At 38.2% G+C, this 17,898-nt stretch overlaps 3 protein-coding genes across 3 annotated transcripts; 2 read left to right on the top strand and 1 right to left on the bottom strand.

Moving 5' to 3' along the window:
- Window positions 1-390: 390 nt before the first annotated feature.
- On the top strand, window positions 391-3,326 carry mrpl51 (mitochondrial ribosomal protein L51). The gene is made up of 4 exons (XM_062421898.1): window positions 391-542; window positions 739-836; window positions 2,304-2,411; window positions 2,900-3,326. The coding sequence occupies exons 2-4, from the start codon at window positions 746-748 to the stop codon at window positions 3,094-3,096; spliced, it is 396 nt and encodes a 131-aa protein (XP_062277882.1). The 5' UTR covers window positions 391-542; window positions 739-745; the 3' UTR covers window positions 3,097-3,326.
- Window positions 3,327-4,858: 1,532 nt separating this feature from the next.
- Window positions 4,859-10,520, top strand: vamp1b (vesicle associated membrane protein 1b). The gene is made up of 6 exons (XM_062421900.1): window positions 4,859-5,460; window positions 5,559-5,649; window positions 6,724-6,871; window positions 7,263-7,421; window positions 7,932-7,983; window positions 8,483-10,520. Coding segments are annotated over exons 2-6 (378 nt in total). The 5' UTR covers window positions 4,859-5,460; window positions 5,559-5,647; the 3' UTR covers window positions 8,500-10,520.
- Window positions 10,521-10,540: 20 nt separating this feature from the next.
- tapbpl (TAP binding protein like) lies at window positions 10,541-15,365 on the bottom strand. Its single transcript, XM_062421833.1, has 8 exons — window positions 15,067-15,365; window positions 14,272-14,484; window positions 13,915-14,184; window positions 13,597-13,797; window positions 12,599-12,766; window positions 12,411-12,511; window positions 11,838-12,063; window positions 10,541-11,698 (listed from the first exon to the last, which is right to left on the bottom strand). The coding sequence occupies exons 1-8, from the start codon at window positions 15,116-15,118 to the stop codon at window positions 11,631-11,633; spliced, it is 1,299 nt and encodes a 432-aa protein (XP_062277817.1). The 5' UTR covers window positions 15,119-15,365; the 3' UTR covers window positions 10,541-11,630.
- Between the last annotated feature and the right edge of the window lie 2,533 nt (window positions 15,366-17,898).

Raw genomic sequence — 17,898 nt, forward strand, 5'->3', positions numbered from 1 at the left:
AAATGAGAGATACATCTTGCTTTATAAGAAATAATCTCCTTATAAATCATGTCAGTATCCATGAAAAACACCTGAACTTAGATTTTTGTTGAACAGTCAAAAACATTCATTAGAAAATAAGAAAAGTAATCAAAAAGTAATCAAAGGTAATAAGTTACATTGCTTTGGTTAAGTTCATTACATTTTAAATAGCGTGATTAGTAATCTGTAACCTATTACATTTCCAAAGTAACCTTCCCAACCCTGCCCTTGACACATGCCCATTCATTTGATATACGTACTCCACTGGTACCGCCACCTCCCTCTACTGGGGAAAAAATGTAGTGAAAATTGTTTTTGCGCTGCTCTAAAGAAAATACGGTAGCGGCGCTTTGCATTATGGGACACAGAGTAAGATGGATGCGGTCACAGACAGCATGTCGAAGCGTCAATAACACGTCTTTTTAAGTGAAACAACCTCACCCAGGGCTTTAATTAACTAATCGTTGTGATAATAACAAAAAGACCCAACTGGCACCAGACCGCTTGTAACGTGCAAACAGGTAAAACTCATAACTGTGACTTTGATGTGATGTGCTAGCTAAGGCTAAAGCTAAGGGTCAATGAGAGATATCTGAGATGGCACGAAGCGACTGAACTGTGTGATAGAAGCAGAAAAACAACCCTCATATAAACCACATGGCTTAGTTCATAATGTATACCTTTCATCTGAAGTAATAAGACATTGTTTTATCGTAGTTCGGACATGTCTGTACTGGGAGGTTTACTGGGAGCTGGAGCCTCCCTCTGTCGGTCTGCTAGGACTCTGCTGCACACAGTCAGGACCATCTCTACTGGTGAGTACTGGTGGCACTGGTTTCAGGGACAAATGCAAGGACTTTACTGTCTGAACTATAGCAGCAATATCACTTTAATTTTAGTTTGCATGCTTTTGTTCCCTTTGATGATGCACTTCCACTGCAGGACTGAGATATTATACAACTAAAATTATTATTTTCATTATCGATCAATCTGTCAGTTATTTTCTTGATTAATCAACTATTTGGTTGGTCCATAAAATGGTGAAAAATGTCAATCACTGTTTCCCAAAACCTAAGATGACAACCTAAAATGTCTTGTTTTGTCCACATCCCAAATATATTCAGTTTACTGTCACAGAGGACTAAATAAACAGAAATAATATACATTTAAGGAGCTGGAAGAACCAGAGAATTTGTAGACTTTGTTCCTTAAATAAAATGGCTTCAAACTATTAATCAATTATCAAAATAGTTCATGAATATTTCACACCTAATCGATTAATTGTTGCAGCTCTAGGTGAGACTTTATTGATCCAACAGCAGCACAAGAAAAATACATGATAATGATAAACAAAGGACAGAGTGAACTGACACCATAAATCAGAATGAGCAATCCACAGTATAAGCTATTATACAAAGGAGAGACATCAGTAAGTTGGAAAGAAAATTCAATAAATAGAAAGTAGAATAGTAGTAGTTTCACCTCAGGTCAGTATATCAAAATGTACTTTGTGTGCATTAACTAACAATTTCTTAAATATTGATTCATCTGTTTATAGTGGCAGGAAAACCCATGTCATTTATTTTTATGGCTCAAACAGCATAAACATATGTACCTGTGTTCCAGCACCAAGGAATAATTTAAAAGTTGTCCAAAATCGATTCATTTGATTCTATTGAATACGACTTGATTCTTAATTTCTTACATCAGATAATATTAATATTGCAGAAAGTACTTCTTAATTTATCCTGGCAACTTAAAGTTCTCCTTCATTCAGCAAGTAAACAACTTGTTGTTTCCTTGAACATTTCAGGCTGAATTGTAAAATCTGCACACTATTCAGTCAGCAATTTCCACATCTTGTAGTCTGGGATAATTAGTCTTCTTAAAGGTGCAAATGCAAAGATTGATCTCTGGATTTTATGAATCAATATTTGATCATTCAAATAAAATCAAGATACATTGGGAAATCTTTGGGAAATCTTCCTCGTTAAGAATGTGTTACAATTTCCTGCAGCCTGAGGTGATGTCCTCAAATGGTTAGTTTTATTTGACCAGCCAAATGTTTAGAATTTACAATGACACAAAAAAACAACAGCAAACCCTCTTATTGAATATATGCATTTTTGCTTGATGTTTAATGCCTAAACAACAATTTTACAAAGTTTCTCATGGGCAATGTTTCGTTGATGGACTAATGAATACATCTACTTATTGTAGTGGTACTAAACATAGTATATGTTCATACTCAGTACTCACTTGAAACAACGTGCTGCCTTCAGGTACCTGCTGCCAGATCCGGATGCATGCCATCCCACAGCTGAAAACGGTGGACAGGTGGACTGAGAAAAGGAGCATGTTTGGGGTTTATGATAACATAGGAATCCTGGGTAAGTGTGCTGAACCACTGAAAGACTATAAATTGACCCACAGATAAGTTTCTAAGCTGATTGTGTTGAATGAAGACAGTTTTTTGGTTGGCTGTCTCAGCACCTAATAAAACAATGTCATATGCAACTATGAATTAAAATCTTTCATTTGATCAGTTACCTTACGTTTTCTTGGTGACAAAAGGAACGAAAGTCCTGAATAATGTCATAATCTGAGTTACTAGACTTAAGTTTTACAGAGATGGGCTGAATTGATAATCAGTTAGGGTAGCTTGAATAAAACTGCATAATAAATTTGCAGTTTGAAAAGTCAAGTTAATTTTATTTGTGTTGCACAATATCAAAATATGACAAGACACTTATATATGTATATGACATCTGGAGCAGATGGAGCCTTTCTGAGTTTATTACATTTCCTATTTGCTGTTCTCTCCTGTTTCTCGCCCATACACCGTGCATAAACCGATCTCCTCACTTTGTGTCTGCAGGGGATTTTAAAGCTCATCCCAAAGACCTCATTATGGCCCCCTCCTGGCTGAAGGCTTTCAAAGGTAATGAACTACAGCGTCTAATCAGGAAGAAGAAGATGGTGGGAGACAGAATGATGACTCTGGAAAGACACAACTTGGAGAAGAGGATACGCTTCCTCTACAGACGTTTCAACCGCACCGGCAAACACCGCTAACATCACACAAAATGTATTGGCAAATACATCAGACCAGCCAATAAGGACTGTTGGAGTCTAATAATGTGATCTCATGCTGTCATTGTGTATAATGCCTTTTTTTCTAAGTTATATGGAAGAAGAAAACATGTTTAGAAATAGCATACATCATGCACCAACTTTTATTGCCCCATTGACAACTGATTTTCCTGATCAACATAAACAACATGTTATAAAAGCCTGAAAATACATTCTAAGCATTGACTTTGATATCATAAAGCAAAGAGCTGGTCATATTCGTTCTGTTGCTCCAGACAAATGCTGTGATGGTCTTGCTGGAAAATGTCAGAATAGACTGGACAACAACCCACTGGGAGGTCAAAGGTCAGCGACGGAGCCATTATATAATGAATAAAGAGTGAATTTTGTTAATTTGTTCCGTAGGAGTGTTTCAGTTTACTGCTTTAAGTTGCTCTTAAAGTCAATGACACCATTCTAAAAACACCACTGTGCTCATTCATATTTTTTTCCCTGTCTAAAGACAAACACTATGAGCAAGTATGTGATTGTTGAACATATAACGTCAAAGCTATCATAGGCTGACTGATAAAGGATTTTTGTGGCTGGTATTAATACCAATATTCTGAAGTTTAAAATTTTGTGATCCGCTGATATTAATTTAAAAACAATCTTGATTTAGATCCTTAAGATTAGTTTGAAAAAAAAAAATGTATTAGTGTCTAAATTACCTCAAACCTGGTTTGGCATTTCTTGACACAAAATTACTGAAACAGGTGATTATCAGCATAGTTGCCAATTCATTTTCTGTCAACTGACTAATCGTTACAGCTCTAACAGTCTCCACTGTGTTGTCAAAGCCTACAAGGCTGCGTGCAGCCCAGTCAACTTCTTACAGACCAAACCGGGAAGAAATCTCTTCATGGACATTACCACAAACATGGGACATGAAATGATTATATACACACACACACACACACATATATATATATATATATATATATATATGTATGTATGTATGTATGTATATGGTGTATATATATATATATATATATATACATACATACATATATGCTACATAAGGTTTTATTTAAACCTTTTTACAGGATAGTTAAACCTCTTCAGGTAAATTATTTTTATTTTTAAGTACTTCAAGTATCCAGCAACCTGCTTTCATGATATTGAGTTGAGTGTGTTGTATTTTATTCATTACATGATATATCCATTACCTGAATAAGAGGGAACCATCAGCAACTCACATAATCTATGTAAAAAAATAAATAAATAAAAAAAGACTTGGGGGGGGCACAGTCTAAAATTGTAGGTAGGATAACGATTTTCTAACTGGAAGCCTAAAGCACAGTGCAACACAGTAAAATGTCCAAATACTTTTGGTCATGTAGTGTGTGACGTTTCCCTCACCACAACTGAAAAGCACCACATTTTGATGTTTCATGTTAATTCCTCTCTATGACTGACTTCACTTCTCTTAAACATCCACAGAGCAAAAAAAAATCAAAATGGAAGAAGAGCAGATAGGCTGTAGGCTTAGAGGCCCTCTCAGAAATGAAACAAGAGCTATTGCAAAGAGAAATGTGATGCAAGAGCAGGTGGAGGAGGGAGATGGGGAGAATCCCAGGCCAGGCAGCAAACAGTCGAGTCAACACTATGTAGGCATCCACTGTACCGCAGTGTCGTCCTGCCGCCCTATCCGACACAGAGCTGCAGTACTGCAAAGTGCGAGGGGAGAAAGAGAGAGAAGGAGGAGAGGGGGGAGGGGGGTACTGCACTGTCGTTACGAGTCCAAGTGGAGAAGGCAGGAAGAGAGACGCATTATTGCAGCAGCCTACAGTGCCATAACACTTTCACGGACGGAACAACCGCACTTCGACAAGACGCACGTCCGTCTGCACACAGAGAGAGAGAGAGAGAGAGAAAGAAAGAAAGAGAGAGAGGTGGGGGAAGAAATCAAACAGAGACATCATAATTTTCATGACTGGACTTTTTTCCCCTCAATTTTTAAAATTGCACGCATTTGTCAGTAGCTTTTAGTAGAGGCAACTCAACATCCAGCCAATCAGTGCTGCGCTTCAGCATCCAGGCGCAGGATCACTTGGAGCAGCTGGACGCAGACCTGCAGGGAGCCAAACATGCGTGGATTTCTCCTGAACGGATTATAATCTAGAAGTACTTTGCTCTTGAAGCTGCTCTCTTCACTTCCTGCTCTCCAGTCCCATCACACAGTGAATTATCACCCGACCCAGTACTACGTGTCTCGGTATTGCAGTACTTTGCTGACACTTGCAGTATAAATGCATCGCTAGAAGATCTGCTCCACTGCGCCAAGAACGTCCGCCTCAGTTTACTGTTAGCGCGGCACTTTAATCACTTTGTTAATTGAAAATTTGGACTTTCATTTTGGACCTCTTTCTTTGTGTGATCCTGTTTTTTTTTTTCTTCTGTAGTGTTGTACTTCAGACCCTCCCTCTCCTGCCTCTCAGCCTGTCACCCCTCCTCCGCTGCCCGTGAGTCAGTTCAAACAGCTGCATAGAAGATGTGAGTATTAATGCGGCTTTTTTACTGCGCTCTTTTTTTTAACAAAAGCATTTAAATTATCTATTGAGATGCTTCGGATAAATATATATTTCTGTGTATGTTTTTTTCATGGGGGGTTGGGAACTGAACTGATTTATTTCAGCTTGACCGATTTTGCTGACGCAAGTAAAATTTTCCGTCACAGCATCACTCAATTATGTATTCAAAGGTTGACTGCTGTTACTCTAAGGCTTCATGTAGAAATACATAGAGCTTTTAAATATAAATACGCAATAGGGATTATTGAAAAAATAAGAGTTTATTACAAAGCATATTGTGGATTGGATGGTTTGAGGGACTTTGGAGTCTTTATCGGCTTGATGTAGTGAAACATGAATGTCAAATGGCTGATTGGTAATCGGGTCATCCTTTTTTTGTCAAAGCTGAATTACCTGCAGAGATGTGACTGTGTTTGTGTTAAACTGTCCAGCAGGCTGAGTCAGTGGCTGCTCAGCTTATTTGCTCAGTTTTAAACCTCCTGCACCCATTCATTCTCCCCCCACTGCTGGATTAACCCTTTCTTCACATATCCACTCCTCTCCTCCAGCTTGAGCTCCTCATCTTTAAACTCTCTCTCTCCAGCTTTAGCGTTTCTTCTCAGTCCCACCCAACACTTTGTAAATCATCACAAGAACCCCTCCTCCTCTTTTTTCTCACCAGCATCCTCTCTCCGATCATCCTCTCCCCCCAATTTCTCCTTCATTTTTTTTATTCTTCCCATACCATTTTCTTAGTCTCATCCCATTCTGAACTCAGTCTTTGCTCATTTGTTTCCTTTTTTCTTCCCCTTCACATCCTACTTTCTGCATTCCTCACATCTCCACTTTTCGCTACATATGCATTTATTCTCTTTCGGCATGTGTATAATTTCCTAACGCTGGCCTAATTATTCTTCTGTAACTGATGAATGAACTTAGTTACTCTTCCAATTAAAAAAGCTTGAACAAAGCCTATTTTTCTTGTCAGTAAAAGTGAAGTACTCACTACATGACGTAAATAGGCATCAAAGGTCCTCCTCCTCCTGCTTCCTCTCAGGTCTGCCCCAGATGCTGCTGCCCCAGGTGGAGCCCCCGGTGCTCCAGGAGCCCCCGGTGCAGATGGAGCTCCAGGCGGTGGACCCCCCGCCCCACCCAATACCAGCAGCAACCGCAGGCTACAGCAGACACAGGCCCAAGTCGAGGAGGTGAAGTAGAGTGGGCCAGACTAAAATATTGGCCCAGAATTAGATTGTACATGCTGTGTCAGGAGTATTACTGCAGCTGAAGAAGAAACTCTCATCACTGTTTGAATAATGCAATATTTGGATGTCTTTGCACTTTGCTTATTCTTGACCAGGGACAAGCTAGCATTTAAAATGCTGTGTTGTTGCTTTCTCTGGTATGAAATGTTTGGTCTTCTTAATACAGAATGGGATTCTCTGCAAATATTAAACCGATTTTGACTGCTTTCTTGTTTTCATTTGCTATATATACATTTAAACCTCATTTGTCCCCTTTTTTAATTGTGCATTACATGCTTGTTCTCTCCCCCCTACCACTGCCAAATGCTTTCTCATCCTCGCTGTTGTGAGCTAGGTGGTGGATATCATGCGGGTGAATGTGGACAAGGTTTTGGAAAGGGACCAGAAGCTTTCAGAGCTGGATGACAGAGCGGACGCTCTTCAGGCTGGAGCCTCCCAGTTTGAAAGCTGTGCAGCCAAGCTAAAGAACAAGTACTGGTGGAAGAACTGCAAGGTGGGCACATTAGTGTGGGTCCATTAACCAGATTGTTTATACTAAAAGAAACTGACAATGCAAGCTCAATCTGAATAACAATGTGTCTGTTAGTTTGTGGTGCAGTGTACAGTGATAGTGACAATTTGAGTTGTATATGAAATCCATAGATCTTTTATTTTAATGCCTTGATCAACTGCTCGAGGTGAGGTGCACTGAGGCGAACACACAGTGTCTGTTCTGGAGATGTCGTCATCTTGCTCTTCACACACTAATCTGTTAATGAGCTGCTGTGGAGGACTTAACAGATGCTTCGAGAAAAATGGGAGAAAAAAGTCTCTTTTTGTGGAGTTTTCACTACTGACTCAGAAATACTGGAGAGATTGCATAACCTCAGTACAACAACTGCAAAGAATCTCAACTCAGAATTTTTTCTTTTCTGTTTTTATGTATTGAACACACACAAACACAGTATGGCTTAAACTGAAAGGATGTACCATCATAGCAAATGTTTTTGTCTTCTCTTTTCAGATGATGATCATGATGGGCATCATTGGAGTCATTGTGGTTGGAATAATATTCTGTAAGTAAATGATGAAAGATTGATTGGTTTACTGATGACTGACAGATTTTATTAACAGATAAGATTATCAAATAAGTAGATGATTATAAAGTGTTTGCTTTGGCTTTTCTCCTTGCAGCAGAGACGCTCTGTAAATAATGCACTGATATGTCAGTATACATTAGTGGTGATGCATTGGCGCCGTTAATTTTACAGGAATTTATGATACAAAGATGGTTCTACTGATTTTGTGACAGGTGTAATACATAATAATATTTGTGTTTCTGCTTTAACAAGCCTACGTCTGCCTGTATCTGAGTTGTCAATTATTTATGACCGCTAATTACACTAAATAATTTATCTAATATCAGTTGTATCTGTTCTTTAGTTTTAAAAATAAGCATGTAAACACTATATAAAAAAGAAAGCTCAGTGAGTGTGCTGCTTGCTTTGTTTTGAGGCTATGATGCATTACTGGAGTCATTATACTAATGCCTTTCTGTCCCTCTCTTATTCGCAGTGTACTTCTTCTACTGAGCTCAGCCCATCCACAGAGATGGACATGGACTTGAGAATGATATGAGAGGGAAGAGAGAGAAGAAAAAAAAAAAAAAACCTAAACGCCACTCCTCCCCTTTTATCCATCCTCTCCTCCCTCTCTTCACACAGTCTTCCATCAAACCATCTTGCACTTATACATGACAGTAGTGTTTATAGGTGTCTCTGCTCTTTGTCCCCCTTTCCCTCCCTACTTGTTTTGGTGTAAAGTCTTACTCACTCTCTCCTGTCTCTGCACCTCATGTATTATTGAAGGACGCAGCAGGCAGAGTGAAAGTGGAAGAAAGAAAAAGGGAAAGAGGGGGAGAGAAAACCCTTGCGACACGGGAACACGTGGGGCTAGGCCCACTGGACAGAGCTATGGGGGAAAAAACACGGGGCGAGACAAAGGACGAGAGGTGGAGAATGTGTGCAAGAAGATTGAACAAGAGTTTGCAGTCCTTTCTATCCCAGACACACCAAAGCTTGTTCATATTACCTTTTTTGAGAGTCCTACATTTGTAAATTGATACTAACACACTCCTTCTGTCATAACTGCTGCCGTCATTGCTTCTTACTAACACTAAGTCATAATAGATTAAGATTATGATCATTTTTGTTGTATGCGCGTGTGTGTATTTGTGACCCAAAGTATTGTAGCCAGTAGCTTTATCCCAGTTTAGCTAATGGGCTTTTACTAGTAATTTGTTCTTTTCCTTTCCTGTCTAATTTATTTCATGTAGTCTCTTAATTCTGCAACGCTCAATATTGACATTGACAAGAAAAAAAAACATGTGGAAAAGGAAAAGACACTGTGTGAGACCATAAGGAAAGGAAAAAGTGATTCAGGGAAAGGTAGTAAGAGCATTGTGACATTTATTTTTCCTGTATAAATAAGTGAAACTTAATTCTGAACTGATAAGCAATTATTGATGAAGTAGTTGTATAACTGTGCTTACTTTATACCTGGCGTTTTGTACTACAGGTGGTGGCATAGTGGTAGTGTTATGCTTAGTGGCATAGTATTACGAACAGCAAGAAAAACAGACAAGCAGCCACTAACAGACAATCTACTGTACACATGAGTGGACCAGAGGAGGGTCTCTTAACTCTGACTTGGACAGAGTCACAGCCATAGACAGAAGAATGTGTAAAGTCACATTTCAAACAGGTACAGATGTCCACTTGTGTTGAGAGCTGTTCTGACAAATGGTTTGTTTGTTTGATTGTCATTTTAAGTTGACCTGATCTCCAAAAAAAGCAGGAAAATGGGAGAAAAGACACAATTTGCGGAGCCACCTGGCCCTCCCTCCCCCCTCACTCACATAAATACAGACTCACTCCTCACCTGCAGTGCGTTAAAGGCCAAAATGAGGTTTGTTTCTTACTTGCATGGCAAACAGTGTCCATAGTTTTGCCTATTTGTGTGACCTGTGTATCTGCCATTTCTGAATCTAACTGCCGATTGTACATTTTCTTTTGTTAGTGGTTTTAAGGACCTGTGTATAATGTCTTTCTGATCTGACAACTACTGCTTATGCAATGCAATGATGCTCAAAAGTTTGCCACATTTTGTTGAATTCAGTTCCTTTTGAGAGAAAAATAATATTCAGAGACTGCAAAGAACTGCAACTATAGTGAACTGTTAAAAACATGTATGAGTTGAACCATAGTACATGTCTGTCGGGAAAAGTGTTTATAAATTCTTTCAGATTTTTGGGGGTATTGTTGGATTTAACTGAAAAGCTAATTTTCCTCTCTTAGGACTGATTGAGAGTTGATAAAAATGTGAAAATATGGACAACCCTAATGTGCAAAATGCATTTATGCATAACTGCAGCTGTTAATCAAAAATTATCAAATGATATTGTGCACCAATATTATTTGGTAATGAACACATGAGATATGCCAACATGTTTTCTGATTTACAACCTTAAAATGCAGTAAGAGATGCAACTAGGTTTGCGAAAACAAATGCATGCTTACCACTTTTGCTGATGCCAATAAAGAAATCATCAACAGAACAGAACTGTATGCTGACATTTGTTGTATTTTATTATCATAATGTGCCCATTCAGACCATGTTGTTTTTCCTCAGTCAACTCCACTGGTGTACTTCAGCTTCATCAAGCCAATATACAGACTGTGATTTTGACTGTTTTTGTAAAAGAGAAATGCTGTAATTGATCTACAACAGAGCTTAAATCAGATGTATAACAAGAAATGTACTAATATTGGTAATGTCAAACAACTTAAAACATTACACAGGAAGACATCCTTCATTGTGAAAGGCAAATTACAATATCAACACCACACAGACAAAAAAGAACAAGGCATACAGTAATAAGCTACATTTAAAATAGTATCAGAAAGAACCAAATGAGAACAGTATAACAAATAAGTCATCTTTGAAAAAAATAAAAATAAAATGTTTTAAAACAAGACACCATTCAATAGTAAAACAGCAGTAATAGAGCTAGCAGACAAGCAAGAGCACGGCCCAATTTTCCACTCTATTCTGACGAGAGGAACTAATTAGCCCACAGTAATTCTCAGTGCAAACAAACAGTAGCATTCTGAACAGTTCAAGAACTGTATAACTTAATCCAGTCAGAATCAGACCCACAGTCTCATTCTGACTAATATGTACTATATAACTGCTGATTTCAGTTGTATTTGCTATTTTTATAGTGCAACTCTAGAGACTTCTATGATGGGTAATTTGCAGTAAAACATGCACACAGCACTTAAAATTCAACAAAATAATAATCATTGACTGACCATACATTACTGATGTATGTCTCCATTATTTGAGTACCATTTGTTTTAATATTTACAAGTCTGGAATAGGAAACAAGAAACAAGCTCCAAACTTGCTAAGTGCAACTTTGCAAAGGTGAGCTGCCACCGACAAGTGAACACTCAACTACAATTTAATAAAGTAAATAAATTATACAGCTAAAAACTGAAATTCAGTTTTAATCCAGGGAGCTTGTTTTCTATTTTTCAGTTCAGTATTAGGCTAGAAGTAAGAAATTAGTCATAACTCAAAGATCCAAGATTGACACAAAGATACTGGACTTTGTGGGCTCAGATTCAAGTCCGGATGACCCAGTAGAACATCTACTAACCTATTTCATGACCTGGTAGAAGAAAAGTACTGTGATGATCAAGAAGCCCAGAACCCACCAATAGGAAGCTGTAGAGAGAAAGGCACACAGAACAGTTAAGGATTTGTAGAAAGACACACAGTATGCCATATGCAATCTTTAATAGCACTTAGGTGTGTCACCCTTCAGTTAAGCAATATTTTCTACATTTAAGCCATGCATGAATACCTGGTTCAGGACTTTCTGCCAGCACACTGACAGAGAGCGGAGCATCCAGGGCCGGGTGAGATACCTTGCAGATGATTTTGGTTCCAGGGGAGATGTCAGAGGGCACATTGAGGTGAGATGACAGAGAGTAACTCCCGTCACCATGCTGCCGATGGCTGGACAGAGAGACCTGGTCTTTTAAAACAGTGGGCTCTGTGTCTGTAGGAGAGAGGGATAACCACTCCATCTGAAAGGTAGAAGAGAGAGGAGCGTTATGAGCTGTGATGCATGTTTCTTCACTGGATTAGCATGCTGCCAGCACAGTTATTTCAAGATTTACTTAAATGCATTCATTCAAAATCCAACCAAATAAACATCTGGTCTGGTTGGTGTCTAATGTCTGACAGATTTACATACTGTATTTGAAATCTCTACTTATACAATCCACTCCACACAAGCTTTGTGATACTTTGAGGTATTTAACAGCTATTTTACTGCAAGATGTATGCCTTGTTAAATCATTTAGTGGCATGGAAGGGATAACATAGCAGGCTGTGCTGGTTAACAGCTACATTTAAGAACATACATACTGACCTGAGAATCCAGTGGGTAGTATTTACTGCAGTGGCAGCTCAGTGTCTGAGGCGATGTCTCCAAAACCAACTTCTCTTCTGAGAGTGTAACTTGGGGTGGTTCTGAAAAGATGAGCAACAGAGGAAGAATTAAAGGATGTGCCATGGATTTTTTTCTGAACTGAGAAATCAGTTTAGGGCGACACTTACGAATAACATGGAGTTGAATGACCTGTTGAGCATGGAAAACGCCTACACTGACTGTGCAGATGTACGTTCCCTCATCCATAACCTTTAGCTTATTCAGAGTCACAGAGGCGTTACCCTCACCAACAACCTGGGCAGCATCCATGCTCGAGCCTCTCCTGTCAGCATGCACTGAAGACAGAAAATGACACAAGAAAACACAAAATGATCTCAACTCAAGGTCAATGAACTCACTTGATCTGGAGCTTTCAACCATACAGAGACAGGAATGGGTACTGTGCTCCTTGTGCCCTTTTCATTTATTTTGTTTGTACTTTTTTTGTATTTGTGTCCCTATTTTTGTGTTGTTTTGTGAAGCTCAGCCTACAGCTTCAGAGCTTGTGGTCTAACATAACAATCCATCTAATTAAATGTTTAAAATGAACACATTTGGATTGCCAATTTATCATCATAAAGTTTTAGAGAAATATATTCATAATGATTGAAGTGGGAACTGATATCTTTAAGACACCAAGGACTAGAAATTATTGCTATGAAGATCATGATCAAATTCACTATCAGATCTCTATATTGGTTATTATTTAATCCATGTGGTAATATAATAGCACGATTGCATGCTAATTTGAGGCAAACATTTGAAACTACACATTTATAAATGTCTTCACCTTCTTTGATACAATATACTAATGGTAAACTTATTTGTATTTTCTAGTTTGTATTGAATGTGAAAGGCTTCATGTCTTCACTTGGTGAGGCTTCTTTTGTGATGGTAACATTTGCCAAAATTGTCCACAAAAACCTAAATAAAATTGAGCATGTAGAGTCCATTTACATTTATTTATTCATAAACTGCAAAGCCACTAAAGCCAAGTTGCACTAATGTACCATCCTTAGCACAATCACTGCCATCTCCGCCAAACCTCTAGCCACCTTCTTTAATCCTCCTTAAAACCCTGGATACAACTAGAAAGCCTAAGCACAACTCTTAACATAGTACTTACTCACTGTGGTCCCCTCTACATCATCCAACCGTGTCTTCATCTCAAGCACTTTCCGTCCTTTTCCTCTATGTTGCAATCGCCACTCAATATCCAATTCCTGCGCTAGTGGTGTGTCCGGCTGCTTGAAGCCACAGTTGAGAAGCACATCACCTCTCAGAGGGGCAGATACAGATTTTACATGGGAAAACACCAGGAATATAACTGCAGAGATAGAAATCAGAAATTAAATGTAACACAGGGGAAAGAGTAATGAGACAAAGTAAACCTTTAAAGTCATTCTTCAGAAATGGGATTTTAACTTTAGTCTCTGGATCTCACCCTCAGTCAGCAGAGTTCCCGACTGGCTAAGAGGCAGATTCAGTTTGTTTTGTATCAGGGTTGACTGGTCCCTCTCCAACGTCAAAGTCTGCAGAATCAACGCAGTGCTGAAATCAACTCCCTCCACATTAATGGACACCATAAAATAGGTTGGTTCTGAACTGTCCTGGGAGCCACGGGGAGAGTAACGGCTTATTTCACACATCACTTCCTGCTCATTGCAGTCCGCATGGAGCAACACAGCTGCATCAGGGATGTCAGGTGAAGACACTGCCACAGATGGAGACAGGAGAAGTTCAACACATGCTTTTCTTATGTTAAATCAAACTTTATACGTTGAAAAAGCAGGAAAAAAACCTTTGGCCTCAAACAGGATTGCATCTGGATCAGGGATCGAGGGTGGGACAAACGGAGTGAGTGCCTCGAGGGATTCATCAGGGGCCACTGCAACATCTCTCAAGACAAGAGTGGCTGGAGTCCGAGTGAAGAGAGAGCCTCCTCCCATTCCACCCAGTCCGACTCCCTCCTCCACTAAGGCACAGGACAGCACCACATCTGCAACTCCATTAGCTGTGACACAAGAAGCAGATGACAAATTAAAGACTCCTTAAAATGACTGATATAAAGTCTTAATTAAATTCTTTTAACAATTTCACAATATAGTGGAGGTTAACCACCTTTAACTTACCAAAAAGTAAACTCATAACAGTAGACTGCTATAACATTTTATTTGACAGCTCTGTCATTTCTTGAACGTTTCCTGGACTAAACTATGCAATTTGATCCAAATAAATAGAGTTCTGAGACATAGTTTAATTTAGTTGTGTATTATTTATTAAAAACTTTACTTTATATAGACCTGATGCACTAAAATACTCCAGGTTAGATTATTTTAAGAGTTAATTTGATTCAAAGGAAGTACAGAATGAACAGTCCCCAGTATAAAAGAGACAAATTACATTAGTCTGTCCAGGAAACTTAGTTAATTATTAGGAATTGCACAGACCAGTAAAACAAAGCTTTACTGAAACATCTCGATCAGATTATGTGAAAGAAATGCCTCTCTTAAAAGAATATGTCAGATCTTGAAAGTCAAGTGAAAGTAAATGTTTTGGCACAATAATAATTTAGTACTGCATCAGTACTGCTTACCATAAACGCAAGTCATGAAGAATCCAGACAAAACTAGTTCAATCATCGTCATTATGAAGACAGGTATCCGTGTTTTTATAACTTAAAATTGGAGTAAAATAGGATGAAGTAAAACAGCTGCTGAAAACAAACGAGCACAAACAGACTTTCACTTTTGATTTCAACAACTCACGACAGTTCATTGTGTTACGACACCAAGATTATTTTAACCAGTTCCTCGGCACATGTAAAAGACATAATATATACATATATCAGTAAATATAGTCTAATTAGTTAGTTAATTATTGAGTTAGGTGCTGTAGCTCTCTGTTCCGATGCTGGGCGCATGCGCGTAGTGACGCAGCTGCACAGGAGAGAAAGTGAAAGTGAGCAGGGAGAACCGTCCAATCACAGAACAACAGGCAGACACGTCATGGGTTACTATGGACACAAGCGCAAACCTTCCTCTTTCACAGAAAGCTACAATTGTTTTTTCATACCCAAAGTAAGGATTTATTTGCATTTATTAAAACGAATTAGCTAGGTGTCTATGTATGACATAACTATTTATTCTGAAAGGAAAAGTTTTTTCAAAAATAAACTTATTCACTTTCTTGCCAAGAGCTAGGTGAGAGATTGTCTAGTCTAGCTACTAACATGCTATTTAGTATACTTTTTAGTATCTCTAAAGCCTTAATATGAAATGAATAGTATGTGAATTGCATACTATTTACAAGGAAATATTATAGTATACAAGCACTGGATACTATGTCAGCATTACTATCCCACAATGTAATGCAGTATTGACGACAACAACACAGACAATAGCGGACAGCAACCAAGGCAGCTAGGAGTTAGCATCAATAATGCTTCAATTCAAGTGTGAGTGTAAGGTTTCACTTTGCTGGGCTTAGTATATTTTGTTAAATGGAATTCATTTATGCCAGTAAAGGTGAGGTTGGCACAGGCTACCATGGTTATGCGCCTCCAACAGGCAATGAGGCTCTCAGGAAGTGAAGTGATAATTACAGCTCAGTGTGTCTTAAAAGATACTGTCGTGGAAACTATATCTATACCATGTCCTGCTTGTACCAAAGGTGACAATTCACAGACTTATGGAAAAGGAGTTCTTTAATTCTTTACATAAAAAAGAGTGTTTGATTTGCACAAACACAAGTGAAGATTCTATACAAAGATAAGCAGAGCTACAGACGTCAAAACACATACCAGTGTCTCTTGTTATTTTCCTCAGCCCCCAGCTTGCTTGTCACCTCATTCTCCCTTATATCCCTCCATACTCTGCTCCCACACTGTCCTTGATCTCCTGCATTCTCACACCACATATCCTCCTCTTTAGCTGAATCTCTGCACATACTCTTTCACAGAAAATTACCTTTGCAACTTGACCTCTGCCATATAGATAGATAGATAGATAGATAGATAGATAGATAGATAGATAGATAGATAGATAGATAGATAGATAGATAGATAGATAGATAGACAGACAGATAGATAGATAGATAGATAGATAGTGATATAATATGTCAGTGTTGGGTTTACAGTTTGTTCTGCTGTCTCCGAATGACGAAAAATATTTCACATTAAAATACTGGCAAGCTTCAGATACTTTCATTAATTTATAAACATGTATTGTGTGACCAGGTGACCTCTGATACAAGTGGCAGCCAACTATGAGAACATTGGCTGTTGGTTGGTTGTTAGTAACACTATGTTATGCTTAGTATTAATTTATTTTCAAGGTAACTGCTAGATTCTGTGACCATTTCTTCCAAACTCAAACAGACTCAAGTGCTGTATGTACCTTACTTTGATAATTTTATTGTAAGTTGTATGGGGATCCTGGTGGGACTGGATCTCCTTACATATTACAGGCTCAGGGTAAAGCATCTGCCAGCTCTCATATACTGACACATACAGAAATGTAGAAAGTTGCATAAACAGAGAGAGTTGGAACTAGGTGCTAGTCCAAAGTTGATGCAAACAGAAAGAACAAACACAGTGACACAGTCATTTTTAACCTTTGCAACCACACAAAATTGCTGTTGTATTCTCTATTCCGAGAAATTGATTTCTCAGTCAACTATCAAAACTACGTATCCAAAAAGCTGAATGATGATATATCATAAGAGGCTTCAGACTTATATCAAGTCCTGCACATTTTTGAATATAACAAATTAAAGATAGAAATTCATGAAAAGTAAAATATCATTAAAACTTGCAAAATGTGTATTAAAAATTAGATCAAACACACCAGATAATACAGTAGGCCCAGCTCAGTTTGTCTCTGTGTGAAATGATATGCTGTTTCAGGAGAAATGTCTCATGCTCAAATGGACCAATAATGTCAGGTAGGCTGTAGCTTGTAGTATTTTGCAATAGACCTTTATTCCGAGTATTTAGCTTTGTTTGACTTGGCAAAAATAAATTCAAGTATTCAAGTATTTGTGGAGTAATCAAACTAGCAGAATGAGGAGACCCAAAAAGAAATGGAAGGAGAGCCTACCATCTTTGTAAGTTCACCACTAGATATTAAGTAACACTAACCCTAACCAATGCATAGTTCAAGCCAGTATTAGAGAGAAAGACACATATAATTTTGGTAGGAAAGGAGTTGAAGAGAATATTAATCTTCATCGTGGTTGGCAATGTTTTTATCTTAACCAGAGAAAAGATTCATTTTATTACTTTACTAATCTGAGATGCATGCATATAAATCAGCATTATGTCACATTATTTAAAGTAAAAGAAAACATGTAAACAATTTAACTACAAAGAGATGACTTAAGTGAACAATCAATATGACACTCAATCAATTATTTCAGGAAATTCTGA

Source organism: Scomber scombrus, chromosome 7 (genome assembly GCF_963691925.1).
Source record: "Scomber scombrus chromosome 7, fScoSco1.1, whole genome shotgun sequence".
Lineage (NCBI taxonomy): Eukaryota > Metazoa > Chordata > Actinopteri > Scombriformes > Scombridae > Scomber > Scomber scombrus.

What these genes read in the sequence shown, in the direction of transcription:
- mrpl51 (XM_062421898.1), top strand. Translation starts at nt 746, where the DNA reads ATGTCTGTACTGGGAGGTTTACTGGGAGCTGGAGCCTCCCTCTGTCGG. An exon ending in AGTCAGGACCATCTCTACTG is followed by an intron (nt 837 to 2,303) that starts GTGAGTACTGGT and finishes TGCTGCCTTCAG; the next exon opens with GTACCTGCTGCCAGATCCGG. An exon ending in TGATAACATAGGAATCCTGG is followed by an intron (nt 2,412 to 2,899) that starts GTAAGTGTGCTG and finishes TTGTGTCTGCAG; the next exon opens with GGGATTTTAAAGCTCATCCC.
- vamp1b (XM_062421900.1), top strand. An exon ending in CACAGGCCCAAGTCGAGGAG is followed by an intron (nt 6,872 to 7,262) that starts GTGAAGTAGAGT and finishes GTTGTGAGCTAG; the next exon opens with GTGGTGGATATCATGCGGGT. An exon ending in ACTGGTGGAAGAACTGCAAG is followed by an intron (nt 7,422 to 7,931) that starts GTGGGCACATTA and finishes TTCTCTTTTCAG; the next exon opens with ATGATGATCATGATGGGCAT.
- tapbpl (XM_062421833.1), bottom strand. Translation starts at nt 15,118, where the DNA reads ATGACGATGATTGAACTAGTTTTGTCTGGATTCTTCATGACTTGCGTT. An exon ending in GGGAACTCTGCTGACTGAGG is followed by an intron (nt 13,798 to 13,914) that starts GTGAGATCCAGA and finishes CTATCTCTGCAG; the next exon opens with TTATATTCCTGGTGTTTTCC. An exon ending in CATTCAACTCCATGTTATTC is followed by an intron (nt 12,512 to 12,598) that starts GTAAGTGTCGCC and finishes TCATCTTTTCAG; the next exon opens with AACCACCCCAAGTTACACTC.